We start from the raw sequence: 15,295 nt of genomic DNA on the forward strand, positions 1-15,295 counted from the left end.
TCTGTGTCGGGGCGGGGTGAGCCCCTCGGCCTCAGTGTCGGGGCGGGGTGAGCCCTCAGCCTCCGTGTCGGGGCGGGGTGAGCCCCTCTGCCTCAGTGTCGGGGTGGGGTGAGCCCCTCGGCCTCAGTGGTGGGTGCAGAGGTGTTCTTGTGACAGCAAGCAGGGCCAGGCAGATGGGTCCTGCTGGGATCACAGTGCCCCAGTCTGCATCCCTTGGTGCTGGCCATCATCTGTGGTCCAGAATATCAAGCAATTTCAGACAATACTTTAAAATAAATTAGAAAAAAAAAAAAGGTTAAACTCTAAGAATTTTGGGAAAGCTCTCAGTTTTATGACAACTGCAAACAGTGTATCTTTTCATGAATTATGGTCAATCAAGTTTTCTTTGTTTCTTGTCACATTTCATACAAATTAATTAAAGATCAAATATATTTAATGCATCATAGATACATCTAAAGAAGACAACTAAAGGTAGTTTATTCAAATACGTATTTATCGAGCCAAATCTATAGATCCTTCCTGAGCATCAATTTAACATGAGGCATTCTTGACAGGTTTACATAACAAATGTAAAGTAAGCTTAGAACAATAGAAGAGAGGCTACAAGACAACACATGATTGTCAAGGCTGCTGTGTAGGAGATTGCTGTATGCGGTCAGCTGAGGAAGATTTCAGGCTGGGGGAAGCATTTGTGAAGAAAGGGGAACTTAAGTTGCACCCTGGAAGTTGCTTGTGCTAATGACACACTTTGCTTTGTCTGTGAATTTCATTTAAGATCATCAGCGGTAAGGGTTCTTAAATTTTTTATGCAATCACTTTTCTTTTTACTGAACCCTCCAAATTCTAGGACTGGGAGTTGCGAAAAGTACCAACAGAAAAGACCTTTATCTCCCCGTGCAAACCACAGAAAGGGATGGTGCATGGGCACAGAGAAGCAGCAAAAGCTTTGGCAGCCACATTCAGCTCAGCTGCACAGACTAAAGATGGATGAAACGGCACAAACGTCCCACCAACTGTGAAATGTCACACAAACCAAAGGCGAGGGTGTCCACAGGCTGAGGCCTGCCAGGTACACGGGGCCGGGCTGGGCGTCTCTTGCTGCCTGCTCCCCCCAGGGCTGCCCTCCCAGCACCCACTGGCAGGCGTAGACCTCATCCTCCATGGGCCTGTGTTTCCCCCCATTTCTCCCGTGACCTATTTCCTTTCTGGTTGGTAAGTCAGCTCGCCAGTGCACTCCAAGGGCCAGCCCTGCCCCACCACCCTCTTAATCTCTTACAGTGGCTTCATTCTCCCCAGCGGGGCTTTGGGGATGGCCATTCTGTGGATTCCAATTAAAGGGGTTTCTACTGTATGTTTTGGATGAACTCCCCTTCTGCTATAGACAGTGGAAATGGCAGCATTTCTGCTAAATGAAAAATGGAGATCTCTTCGGTCATTGTTGTGGTGGTGGAGTGAGTATGTGGGGGGCGGGGGAGAAAAAGAGAGAGAGAAAGAATGAATATATGTGCTTCAACTACATTACACATTTCTTAACACCAGGGAGCAGATATTCTAATGTTTTGAAAACCTTCACAAGTATGGGTTCTTACAGCTTACTATAAATAAAGTATAAGGTACGCAAAAATGACTTTGGCCAACTTTTGTTAAAAAGAGGAACTGAAAGTGTCGAGAGTACATGCAGGGAAGGGAAGTGGGAAGGCGGCCCGCATGCCCAAACCTGGAGTGGTACCGGCTGGAAGGCACAGATTACCTGAAGACCCGCCGTCAGGACAGCCGACGTCTCACCTGCGTGCCTGAAGCCAGGTGTCCTGCAATGATCCTCCACCACCGCCCTCCTCAGAAAGCACTCAGGCTGGTGGTAGGTTTTTTTCCTCTAAAGAGTTACTGATGTATCTGGGGAAAATGAAAGGCAGCTAGTGTAGTCATTTAGAGCCAGAGAAATAAAGACCTGGGCATGGGGGCATCAGTGAGTCCCCAGCGCAGCAGCCAGCGCCCCCTACTTCCCATCGAGCAAGACCCTCTGGCCAACGCTTCCTGCCACAGACACGCAGTGATGCGCAGCTTCTCTTCATTCTTAAATATGACAAACAATAAAATCATCACATACCTCCAGTATGAGAAAGAATAGTCTAAATTAACCAAAGGAAAAAAATTATGCTGGAGGAAACAGAGACAACCTAGAAAAGGGGAAAGCATCTTCTTAAAACCTAAAAATTAATATCACTTGAAAATTAATAAAGTTGTGACATAACACATGTCAGCTCATGTCCCTACTGCCTACAAATGACAAACTATGAGATTACAGGGGAAAGCACTTGTGAAAATCATTGCTTGAAAGAGAAATACAGGCGAGCGTGAGCTCCTGTGGAATCGGCACCGCAGATCCCTCCTCTGAATCACAAATGCCATGACAACGGCAAGTCCGTGGAGAAGATTTGCAAACTCACACACACAAATTCCAATTTAGGAAACAGTGATTAAGAAACACACCTGTTGAGAGTTACCCAAAGAACTAACTGATGGTATTCAGCAATCACTACAACCACAACCTTCAGCAGGAGAATTGCCTTTTGCTACAGAATTCCATGCCAGCCATGCAGTGTGCCCATCTACAGGTGTAGCAAAGAAATGATGAAGATTTCAGAACATGAGTACCTTAGATCTGTGAGATACGCATTTAATATTTTTGAGGAAACTTGAAGATTCTAGACATTAGTCATTTTGGCAGAATTACAATATTTATTTGACATAAAATTTAGCTACGGGGATCAGTGCAGGAGGCCAATGTATCATTTATCAGTTTAAGCACGGGTGTTCACATTGGTGGGGGCGGGGGGCGGTTAAGTCACTGAGGCCTTGGGGATGCTGTGGACCCAAGCAAGCTTCTCGCTGTGGCAGTGAGTGACCGTCTGACAGGTTTCTGTGCTTTGGGAGTGTACTGCTAGAGGTGGCAGGACTGGACCACAGAATCGTGTTTAGAGACACCACACAAACACAATTTACTCGGAAGCATCCTGAGAAAAGCCTTGTAGAGTGTGGGGGAATAGTGGAGAAGTGAATTGTGCCCATGATCCATGGGCTGAACTTTTTTTTTTTAAGAGATGGGGTCTCACTCTATTGCTCAGGCTGAAATGCAGTGGCACAATCACAGCTCACTGCAGCCTCCAGCTCTGAGCTCAAGCGACCCTTCCACCTTGGTCTCCAGAGTAGCTGGGATGACACGTGTGTGCCACTACAGCTGGCCAACTTTTGTATTTTTTGTAGAGATGGGGTTTCGCTATGCCGCCCAGCCTGGTCTTGAACTCCTGGACTCAAGCCATCTGCCCACCTCAGCCTTCCGAAGTGCTGGGATTACAGGCGTGAGCCACCGCACCGGCCAGGGCTGAACTTTCATACAAGACTCTTCTGACACACAGCAACCTGCTCTCCAGGAAGTCATTCTCAGGCTATTTCCATGGCACCCACCAAGAACCTGCCTATGTTCCAGCCCTAAGCCAAACGCAGATGGCTACATGCAGAACAAGACTTACTGGGGCAGCGGAGCCCACGCTGTCCCAGCAGAAGAAAGGCATTACTGTCTTTACCGCCTGCCCAACTCGCTACTGGCCTCCCATTAAAAAGAAGAGAAACTCGCCTAGATTTGACTCCGGGCTTGACTGCCATCTTCAGTGACGGTGAGTTGTGACTGCCCTTGAGAAATATCCACTAGAAGAAACTGACGGACAAGACTTCATGGGCTCCGTTTCCAAGAGCATCTGTTTCTTTAAGACTTCACCTTCCTTTCTAGTTTACAGGCTAAGGATTTAGTATCCAAGATAAAAGTTGTTAAAAAGCATTTGAATTCTTTTTTTCTCTCTCTCCAACTCAGTCAATACATATACTGTGTACGATGACTATAAATATTCCTCTTTGAATTCTTTTTTTCTCTCTCTCCAACTCAGTCAATACATACACTGTGTACGATGACTATAAATATTCCTCTTATGGCATTTATCTGGATGGAGGTGGCAGACTTATCAAGAACATCTACTCATCCACTGCAAGGAGTAATAGTGCTACCACTGGAAGAGTGAAAACTGCCTAAAATTCCATATCTACACTATCGATAATGGATGTGGTTAGAATGATGACATTACCCAGGCAATGTGGCTGACGGTTCTCATCGGATCATCTCACAGCCACCCTCAAGTCCACTCCCTTTAGTCACCCCTCAACCACAGCTGGGGTGCTGCGTGACCTGGCTCTGGCCAACTCGATCTAAAGCAAACTCTGCTTGTTGCAGTCATCCCTCAATATCCACAGGGCATTGGTTCCTAGACCCCCACGGATGCCAAAATCTGCCAATGCACAGATATAAAATGGTGTGGTGCTCGCATATAACGTACACACAGACTTTGGTGTACTTTAAATCATCTCTAGAGTACTTACAACATCTACTACGATGTGAATGCTGTAAACATAGTTGTTATACTGTACTGTTTAGGGAACAATGGTGAGAAGAAGTGTACATGTTCAGTACAGTGCAATTTTTTTTCCCGAATGTCTTGGAGCCACAGTTAGTTGACTCCAAGGATGTGGAAGCCACAGATACAGAGGGCAGGCTGTTCTTCCTTATAAAAGAGAGAGCTGTGGCCAGCACTGCCCCTTCCCCATTTCCTCCTGCCTCCCAAGCAGATGAAACACCTGCAGATGTGGTGGGCATATTGCAACCATGAGGATAAAGCCAGCCGGCTAAGGATGCCTGGTCCCCAGTGGCACTGCTGAAAAGTCAACCATTTGCCTCAGAGACCTTATTAGTGAAAAAGACAAACTGCTATTTGTTTAAAACCCAGTAATGAGATTTTTCATTACTTCCACTGCTTCAAATACTGATGGTCTCAGACTGCCAAACATCTTTTCTTAGGGTAGTACTTGAGGATTTCCTCTAGGAGAACAAAGGAGAAAATCGAGAGAGGGGAAGAAGTGGGATCTAGACACAGGGACGGATCCCGGAGAGTTACAAAGGGGAGCCAGCTGATGCCGGGGAGCAGGCCACAGGCACGATCAGCTGAGTGAGGCAGGAGAGCTTGGAAGATGTGAGGGGAGAGGGCGCCTTCTGTGTTCTGCTGCTCTCCTTGCAGATCTATCAGTGGAGGAAGCGCTAACGATAGATAATTCAAGAAGAAAAGAGGAAATGTCCAGGAAAAGCAAACAAATGAAAACAGTTATAAAAATGGAAATCACAGTAGTCTAGCCACTGAGCAAGCAATATTTATGTGGCCATAATCAGGTAACAAGGCTAGTGCTTGTCTTCCTATAGAATCAATCTCCACTCAAGCACAGAGGTGTTAATCATGGTCAGAGAACGAAAGACAATCGCAAAAAGTGCAAATAACAGAAGCTGTAACAGAAAAAAGGCAGAAGAAAGTACAAGGAAGCTAAGAGCCTTGAAAATGGAAGAAATGAGCTATTGCTGATAAAACTAGAAATAAAAGCATACGGATATTACTTAAAACCACAAAGGTTACAAAGTATAGAGAAACCCAATAGAGTGAATAAGAGGGAAAGCAAGAAGGCGTTGTGAGGGACGCAGCCTCTTCAATCTAGAACTTTCTCTTTAGAATTCACTATTGAATACAAATAACACATAGGAATCTAAACCAGCATGTAATCTACATGTAATCGACTTCTTTGCTAACAGGCTTCCACATCATTTCTCCTTTCTTTAAACAGAACTTAATGGCAGCTCTGTTCTTGGTTTGTACCCTAAGACAAAGCCCACTGATAATCTAAAATCGACAAATCAAGAAGCAGTGGTCTCAGCATGTCATCTACAGAGAAGGAGACACCCTCCAGAAGAAGTAGAAATGGAAACAGGGGAAGGAGGTGCCTTTGGTCACAGATTCTCAGCAGAGAAAGTGTGGGGCCAGGGACTATTTTATTCATCATAAACCTTCTGTATTATTTGATTTTTCAAACCACGGCATATACTAATTTGGTAAAATATACTTATTTATAAAAGAAGACTGAAAGCGGACAGACTTGAATATTATCCTTAATTTTTAAATTACAAAGAAATATGACACAATGAAAAATATAAGAAGGAATACTGAGTGACAGATATGTCATTTTCTGGCTCTGATGGTTTGAAGTGTGTGCAATACTGTATCTGTGCTTTGATGAAGTCGTCTTCTACTCTACCTACAGCACTCCTCTGAGAGAGAAGTACACAATAAATAAACCTCCTGGTCCCAGGACAAGCACTGTGCCACTAAGAATATGAAAGCTGATCATCATCTCTTAAAATTTATGTCACTCATATTTGTGTTAATGTTTATTATTTGGAGGCTTTCTGGTCCAAATAACCATTTTCTTGCATTATATTTAATCAATTGTTTATTTTTTAAACTCTGGAACAAATCATTCACCTGTCCATTTCTTTCAGCTCACATGTTATACAATAAAAAGTACTAAAACATATTGTAAATTTACAAAGAATCTGACCACCTGTAAAGAGGCAAAGAATATTTTAAAAGAAAAACCCTAACAGGCTACACAGGATTGCTGTTTCTCTAGCAGATAGTGAAATTACTAAAATGAACATTAAGCTATTAGCTAGGAGCTAATTTTATCATTTTAATTTCCACCGTTTATATAAGAGACCAAGTGAACAATAGCCAATAATAGTAAGTGTAATAGAAACACACAAGACTGATCTACATTGTAATTAAAGAAAAGAACGAAGATAAAAATCAGAGCTAATTAAAGACATACGGTATCGCATTGCCTTGCCATCTATTTGCCAACTCAGTTAACATATTTTTCATCTGATCTCTTTCATGTGGAATGAGTCAGTTAAACATGTTTTTTTTTTCCTAAAAAAGATGCATGGGAATCTTTTCTGTTACACTTGATGAAATGAACAATGTCTTAGGCTGATTAATCCCTGGCAACACACAGAGAGCACACATAGCACCGCCGGAGCACATGCTCAAAGCGCTGGAATGCAAACATTTGACATTGTGCATGAGCTGTAGGTGCTGGTCTTCTGCTGAAAGGGGGGCGGGTCTCTATTTAACATGTTTTAATTAACCAAGGCTGATGTATTGGTCTTTCCCTTAACCACTCTCCAGCCCATAAATCTGGTGTAGCACTCAGGCAGGATTCTTTGGCATTTTTATTTACATATTATAAATGTAAAAAAATCACCTTTTTTTTTGCAATATTTATTAGTTGATGCAAGGAAAAATAAATCACCTCTCAATGCTTTGAGTTTCTTAATGCTCATTAGATAACCTATCCCCTGGGTAAACCAAGATGAAATGCCTAAAAGTAAGGGAAAAATGTGATGATACAAACCTTGATCTTTCTTTCCCTTATCATAGAAAACAAAACAAAAAAACTTGCTGCATGTGGACCCTTTTTCATGGATAAAGCACATTATACTTATCAGTCACTCTTTTGCAGTGTTCCACATAAAGAATTAATAATTATAAAATATTCAACTGTACACATGTTAATGTGAAAATCTACCAAACAGAATTTCAAATTTTGTTACTGATTGTTTCAGCATTTTTCTCTGATGAAATGTGAAAACATAATACATTAAAATTGAATATACTCAAAAAGGTTTGAGGAAACATACTCAAGATCATTTTTGCTCCTAAATTGGGAATTTCCTATACTGCAACCAGTCAGAACTCATGACCCCCTGGAGGCTGCAGAATATTTCATTCTGACACTCCTGTGCAGGCCACAAGATGGAGGCCTCTTAATTGAAACTGCCTCTTCAATTTGTCCTCAGAATTCACTGTTTAATTCAAACATCAAATATTAATTAAAACAACCAAGCAAAACGTCTCTTCATTATCAGAACAGTGCACAGGCTTTCCGCTTTTTGAAGTGGGAGCTACCAATAGCAGCTGTTTTTATTTGGTTTCTATCATTTTAGCTTAGTGGTTTTCAGGGATTTTTTTTTTTTTTTCAACACAACAGAAAAAGAAACTGGGGCAGTAACAAAGGCACTGGTGGAACTGAAGACCATGGAACTGAAGCTGTGGGTCCATTTCTCCTAAAATAAATGTGTCTGCTTTATTTTCACATTTATCTTGGAGGCAGAGACTGTTGGGGCACAAATTGACCCTATTAGTGTTATCAAGTAATGTTCGGATTAAAAATGACATTGAGTAAAATGAGATGTAAAAATAAGCCTGTAAGTTTGTACTGGGCCGGGCACAGTGGCTCAAGCTGTAATCCCAGAACTTTGTAGGCTGAGGCACACGCATTGCTTGAGCCCAGAAGTTTGAGACCAGCCTGAGAAACAGGCGAAACTCTACCTCTACAAAAACTCCACAAATTAGCTAGGCATGGTGGCATGGCATGCACCTGTAGTCTCAGCTACTCGGGAGGCTGAGAAGGGAAGACTGCTTGGGCTCAGGTGACAGACGTTGCAGTGACTGGAGATGGCACCACAGCACTCCAGCCTGGGCAACAGAACAAGATTATGCTTCAAAAATAAAGTATGCTGAGTGCCTCCCTAGGTCAACAGCACTGAATATGCCATCCTGCCCTTGGCATTCTGAGCCCTGCTCCATTCAGAGGATGTCCAACACCTCCCAACCTCCCCACCCAAACCCCACCCCCAGGGAAAACAAAACCAAACCCAGCACCGCTCTCCAAGCACCAGAGCGCTCACCTCCAGCTCCTGCTCCCGCTGTAGTGCGAACTGCTTGAAGGACTTGACAATCAAGCCAGCGTTGGAGCAGTCGTAGACGAAGATCGACGGGCTGCCCATCCACGTCTGCAGGTCATATATGGACAGAGGGATGTACTGCGTGTAGTTCTAGAAAACATACAAAGTGCGCTCGTTACATGTGCATCTCAGGAATATGGGCTGCTGGTGAGTACTGCACATTACAAAAGGCACACACATTGAGCCTGGTTGCTGGAGAGACGCTGAGTTAGCCTTTATACAAAACTATAAAAAACAGCAAACTGGCCAGACGCCGTGGCTCACACCTGTAATCCCAGCACTTTGGGGGGCTGAGGCGGGCAGATCACCTGAGGTCAGGAGTTCAAGACCAGCCTGCCCAACATGGTGAAAACCAGTCTCTATTAAAAATACAAAATTAGCCAGACGTGGTGAAGGGCACATGTAAACCCAGCTACTTGGGAGGCTGAGGCAGGAGAATCACTTGAACCTGGGAGGTGAAGGTTACAGTGAGCCAAGATTGTGCCACTGCACTCCAGCCTGGGCGACAGAGCGAGACTCAGTCTCAAAAAACAAAAATAAAAACCATCAAACTGAACTTCTCCACCTCTCCTCAGATGCTGCTTTACTCCAGTAGTGCCCGCACAAGGTGGCTGCCGAAGTCATCACCCCTGGCCCCAGGCTCCTCCGCAGCTGCTGCTGGGTTCAGCTGCTGGTCAACTCCTTAAACTTGTCTCAGTTTCCACTGCGGGGCCTCTCTCCATGGACCCCACAGCTCAGTTCCTACCACGGGGCCTCCCGCCATTGAACCACAGCTGTCTCAGTTCCCACTGTGGGGCTTCCCTCATGTACCCCATGGCTGTCTCAGTTCCCACCACGGGGCCTCCCTCCATGTATCCACAGCTGCCTCAGTTCCCACTGAGGGGCCTCCCTCCATGGACCCATAGCTGTCTCAGTTCCCACCGTGGGGCCTCCCTCCATGTACCCGCAGCTGTCTCAGTTCCCACCGCGGGGCCTCCCTCATGTACCCTGCAGCTGTCTCAGTTCCCACCGCGGGGCCTCCCTCATGTACCCCACAGCTGTCTCAGTTCCCACCGCGGGGCCTCCCTCATGTACCCCACAGCTGTCTCAGTTCCCACCGCGGGGCCTCCCTCCATGGACCCACAGCTGCCTCAGTTCCCACCGCGGGGCCTCCGTCATGTACCCCACAGCTGCCTCAGTTCCCACCCGGGGCCTCCCTCATGTACCCCACAGCTGTCTCAGTTCCCACCGCGGGGCCTCCCTCATTACCCCACAGCTGCCTCAGTTCCCACTGCGGGGTCTCCCTCATGTACCCCACAGCTGCCTCAGTTCCCACCGCGGGGCCTCCCTCATGTACCCCACAGCTGTCTCAGTTCCCACCGCGGGGCCTCCCTCCATGGACCCACAGCTGCCTCAGTTCCCACCGCGGGGCCTCCCTCCATGGACCCACAGCTGTCTCACACATGTGCTCTTCACTCCATGTCTCCATTTGTCCTTTTACTCTGTCACATCTCTGTGTTTATATAACACAACACACACCTCATTTACAAGGGAGGGGAGCTCTAAGAGTTGGCTGGGTCCTCCAATTTGCGTGCCACTGTCCCTTTAATTTCAGAGAGGCCCATAAGCACTTTGTCAATGAGATGACTTTTGAAAGATCATACTTAAGGGGTATAAGTGAGTTTGGCTGTATAAAGTCATTTCAATCACAGAACAATAACCTACTAACACTAATCTGCTAGTGAAACATTTTTCCGAACATACTGTACTGTTCCGCACCTGAACAGACACTAGTGATTCTGGTAAATGCAGAGAAGAATGTTCTCATCTCACTTGAGAAACACAATCCGCACGCAAAGCTAACATTTTTAAGGAATTCTTCTCCACAGGACACATTCATTATTTACCTTTCCTTGGACATCAAGAGTGTAAGTAGTGAAGCTGTGGCAGAAATCAAATTCCCAGAAATTGGCAAAAATCAAACACAGTAAAAGTGAGTTTGTTTCTTAGCAGCTAAGCCACATATCCTGCCGCTGGTACTGCCTACTGGATTGTTTATAACTCAAGAGGAAAGGGACAGAAGGCCAGATCAAGCAAAGCCTGGGGAAGTATGGCGTGTAGGCAGCCTGCAGAAGCTTTGTCCATGCACAGCAAAGAAGCAGACAAAAGTTACATTTCAGACATAAGCTACATCTCAGACGTAAGTTATATCTCAGACGTGATGAAGCAGTATACCAACAGCACAGGTGTGTGTGGGGTGTGTGGAGACACGTACATCATGGGCAGGACCCCACTCTACCTGTGCTCTGCCAAATATGTTGTTAAAACTGTCCGCGTTTGGTGGACTGTTTATAATCACTGCTCTATAAGAGAACACCTGGAAATGCTCTCTGTAAATAAACCCACTGAAGGATTCTAGAGATGTCAATTCTTGCCTAATGAATCCAGAAAGTCAGTGCAAGCCTAATCAAAATAACTTCTGGGTTTTTTCCATTCAAGGAATTTAACAGATGATTATATAGTACAGAAAAAAAAAAAAAAAGCACAAGCGTAAAAAAAAATTAATGAAGAATAATGAATAGGGACTCACACTGCCAGATATTAAAGATATTATAAATCTATGGTAATTACAGGATGGTATTAGTGAGGGAGACAAACAAATCAACAGAAAAGAGAGAGCCCAGAAATAGACCCACATACGTAACTCTAATGAGGACAGCATTTTAAATCTGCAAAGAAGGAATTAACAATTCAGTAAGTGATGCTGGAAACGCTAACCAGCCATTTGGTATTGCTATCTGAGATTACACACACACACACACACACACACACACACACACACACACCAGAGTGGACTGAAAACCTAAATGTAAAAGCACAAAAAAATTTGCATTTATTTTGGCATATGAAAGGCCTTAATTAAGCAAGTCACAAAACCTAATAAATCTTAAGACTGACTGATACAGTAAGATTAAAAAATCCGTAATTCTAATAAAGACACATATCAATGACTAGCAATTTTAGAAGTAAGGAGGTACACAGTACATGACGGAGAATTTTTTAGATGTGTCTATATAAACTTCTGCTGTAGATCAACAACAGACAAAACGAAAACAAACAGGCAAAACATACAAACAGGCAATTCACAGAAGAAAAATGAATCAACAATGATTCTGAGTTTCATGCTCTTTACTAGAAATGCAAATTACAATGAGAATCTATCTACCTATGGATCCATTCATCCATTCATTCATCCATCCATTCATTCATCCATTCTGTTTTTATCCAGCAAACTGGAAAGCAGGATAAAATGTGAATAATGCCCCACTGTGGGAGGATGCAGAGCATTCATTCATCAATGGTGGGAATGTAAATTAATGAAGCTTAGATGGAAGACAATTGGGAAGTACTTATAAAAATTTTAAAGGCACATTCCTTCTGACTACTTCTAGATACCCATCCTATAGAAATACTTGCATTTGTACATGAGATGTTTTGACTGGTAAAAAAAAAAAAAAAGCTGAAAATTATCTAAATGCCAGTGTGGTAGCGACTGCTAGGCTAATATCTGATTTTCTCTCTCTTCTAAAGCAGTTGCTGAGCACATTGCCCAGTTTCCTTTCCAGTGAAGTCTGTCCTGCAGCCAAATCCTGGCCAGCGCGACATGCAGCGTCCACGTTCTTGGAGCACGACGTGGTCAGAAGTGCAGCGTCCATGTTCTCGGAGCGTGACGTGATCAGAAGTGCAATGTCCACGTTCTTGGAGTGTGACATGATCAGAGGTGCAGCGTCCACGTTCTTGGAGCATGATGTGGTCAGAGGGGCAGTGTTCACGTCCTTGAAGCGTGACGTGGTCAGAGGTGCGGTGTCCACGTTCTCGGAGCGTGACGTGGTCAGAGGTGAACTTGAGCACGCTTCTTCCTGGAGCCAGAGCTTGCAGGCTGTGCTCACAAGTCCCCAGGGGTGGGGGGAAGCATGCTCCTCTCCTCCCCCACCCACTTCCATGCTGCTGCCAAGGGAAAGAAGGGCCAAAAGACACCCTTTAATTGGGCAGGGTCACCCCCCACGCTGACAGGATAAAGGATTTTGGCAACAGCCTGGGAAATGGGTGCATCTTTCTACCCCCAGAACACTGTGTGCTATTTATTTACCTCCTATAATGTTCTGGGCTTAGCGAACAGCATCTGAATACAACTTGCCCAGCCCTGACTCTACAGCCACCTGACCCTACAGCCACCTCACAACATCCTCTGTGCCACCATCAGTGAAATGGGGGCTGCTGTCTTCTTTACTACCTTCTAGGTACAAGCCCGAGGGTCCCAGGGCTGCAAAGTGGCATGAAATGAAAGATATTTTAACACACCATGTTCTCAGGTCTTGCTTTTTGAGCTGAAATCTATTTTCCACATTTGCCAAAATCAAAATCAAAATCTCCATTTTAAATGTCTGAGGTGCAAAGTTCAGAAAGATGATCTGTCGTAACCACGAGGTGCTGCTGCACTAGGACAGCACTGGCTGTCTCTCCCTCCACATCCCATGATCTGTGGGCGGCGAGCACCACGTTACAGGCAGGGTCCTCGCGGCCCAGTCCTGCTGGGGCTGGACCATCTCCACCTTCTAGCGTGCGTCCAGGAGGCAGCACGGCACAGGGCCGTGGATGGCCCCAGTTGGTCTCTGTTTCAGGACTTCTAGTTCTAAGAGGGGCTTTCACCCCATAACAGCCACTGGGATGCTGCGCCATGGAACAGCTTTCCCGGCCCCGCCTGCTCTGGGAAGCCTGCTTGGATGCAGGCCTCTGTAGTCGCTTCTCTGTGAGCAGCGTCTGTCCCTCTCAGCACCAGGGCCATTTGGGGCCGGGCCGCTCCTTGTGGGGCTGTTCTGTGCACCACACAATCTTACACAGCACCACCCAGCCACCCCCCACACCTAGATGTGACAATCTCCAGGTTGCTGGACATTGCCAAATGTCCCAATGTCCCCTGAGGGGAAAAGTTTCCCTGGTTGAGAACTGCTGCCTTGGAGGAGAGGAAATTTCCTTTCCAACATGAGCTGTATACATTACAGTTAGTGAGACTGCAACAATTTGGAAGTCTCTATCCCTCAGGGAATAGAAAACCAACTCTATTAAGCCACAGTGTGGAAAATGACCTTTGATAGCGAATCCTGATTAGAACATGGGATGCAGACCTCATTTCCCATCTCAGAGGTCCTGGGTCGTTTGTCAAGCTCCAGGCCAGAATTATGGCCCCTGCAAACCAGCAAAGGGCAGCCTGCAGCCTCACAGCCCCGGCTGCAGGGACAGAAACAACGTCCACAGTAGAGTCACTCCTCGTTGTCCTGTGGAATATTCCTCTGTCATCGCGGCTGCACCAACCCACACCAGCCGAGAATTGAAAGCCCCCTGTATACACTGAAGGCTGCCTGGCACACTCAAGAGCTTGTGGCCAATGGTTTTCGTTTCTTCTTGACCCAAAACTAAAAGTACAGAGAATTCCTAATCAAAGCGTCTCTTCTTTCTCTCCAAGAAACATATTCAAGGCCATGTTTTCATTTCAAACAAAGAAATAGAAATGGGTTTTAGATAATTTATTCATTACAATCCACTTTATCTGTCAGGTTATATTAAACATCAGGGGAAGAGTCTGCCTGCCTCACCAGTCTGTCGCCGCGGCCTGAGTTAGCCACCAAGGCAGCCATGGCCGGGAGAGCCCAGCCCACTGAAGCCTGCAAGCCGTCTTCCCACAGAGGGGCAGCCCAGGAGCCCGCTAGCCTCCAAGGAGCTTCCCACAATTCCACATCTCAGGGATTTCTGGTGGAAAGACTGAAACTGGGTTTTGGCTTAAGTTAAATGTGAGTGTTTTATCCCTTTAAATTACAGAGCAGAAGAGAAAATGCAAAACCCCTCACACACCAAACAGACGAGTACAAAGAAGAGAATGGCATGTCCCAGGGGAGGCAAGGGGCATGGTGGCAAGGCGTGGCAGGAAGAAGCCCTGGCTTCAGGAAGTTTGCATCCCGGTGGGTGAGGTGGGCAGAACGACACGGTGCCGCCACGCTGTGCTCCAGCTGAAAAGGCAAGCGCAAGTGTCGTGTGGGCGGCTTCCCCTCCCACCGCCCCTCCTCAGATCCGGGCACAGCAGCTCTGACACTGCACAGAGGAGGGAACGGAGGGGCACACTGGGCAGGTGCAGACAGTCACCCTCTGGAAGGGCAGGTGGGGTGTCCCAACCCCAACCCACCACAGGCTGAGCAGGTAGATGTGATGAGCCTGGAAATTTTTGGCATCGCTGCTGTTGGGATGGGAGAACTCGCAAGCATCTCTGTGGATAGCTGGGATACACAGGAAGACTGCCATCAGCTGAAAGACATGGATCTCCAGGTGGCCTTACCCAAACCTGATTTGGTCATTTCATTAGCCCTGCAAATATACCATCCTACTTTATACAAACTGGGGTATTTAGCACTTACTAATCAGATCATAGCAGCATTTTCCTCAACATAAAGAAAAATGCCAACTATGCCAGGAAGTAAACATGAGGAAGGGGTGTGTTGCCATGTCTCCTCTCTCCTGACTCTTCCATCCTGG

General features: G+C 45.8%; 1 protein-coding gene across 1 annotated transcript in view; it reads right to left on the reverse strand.

Moving 5' to 3' along the window:
• Positions 1–15,295, reverse strand: part of RPTOR (regulatory associated protein of MTOR complex 1) — a 412,605-nt gene that overhangs the window by 222,217 nt on the left and 175,093 nt on the right. The window contains exon 5 of the mRNA XM_030827216.1: positions 8,675–8,821. Within this exon, the coding sequence (XP_030683076.1) occupies positions 8,675–8,821 (147 nt within the window). The remainder of the gene's footprint in view (positions 1–8,674; positions 8,822–15,295) is intronic.

This window comes from Nomascus leucogenys, chromosome 14 (assembly GCF_006542625.1).
Source record: "Nomascus leucogenys isolate Asia chromosome 14, Asia_NLE_v1, whole genome shotgun sequence".
NCBI lineage: Eukaryota > Metazoa > Chordata > Mammalia > Primates > Hylobatidae > Nomascus > Nomascus leucogenys.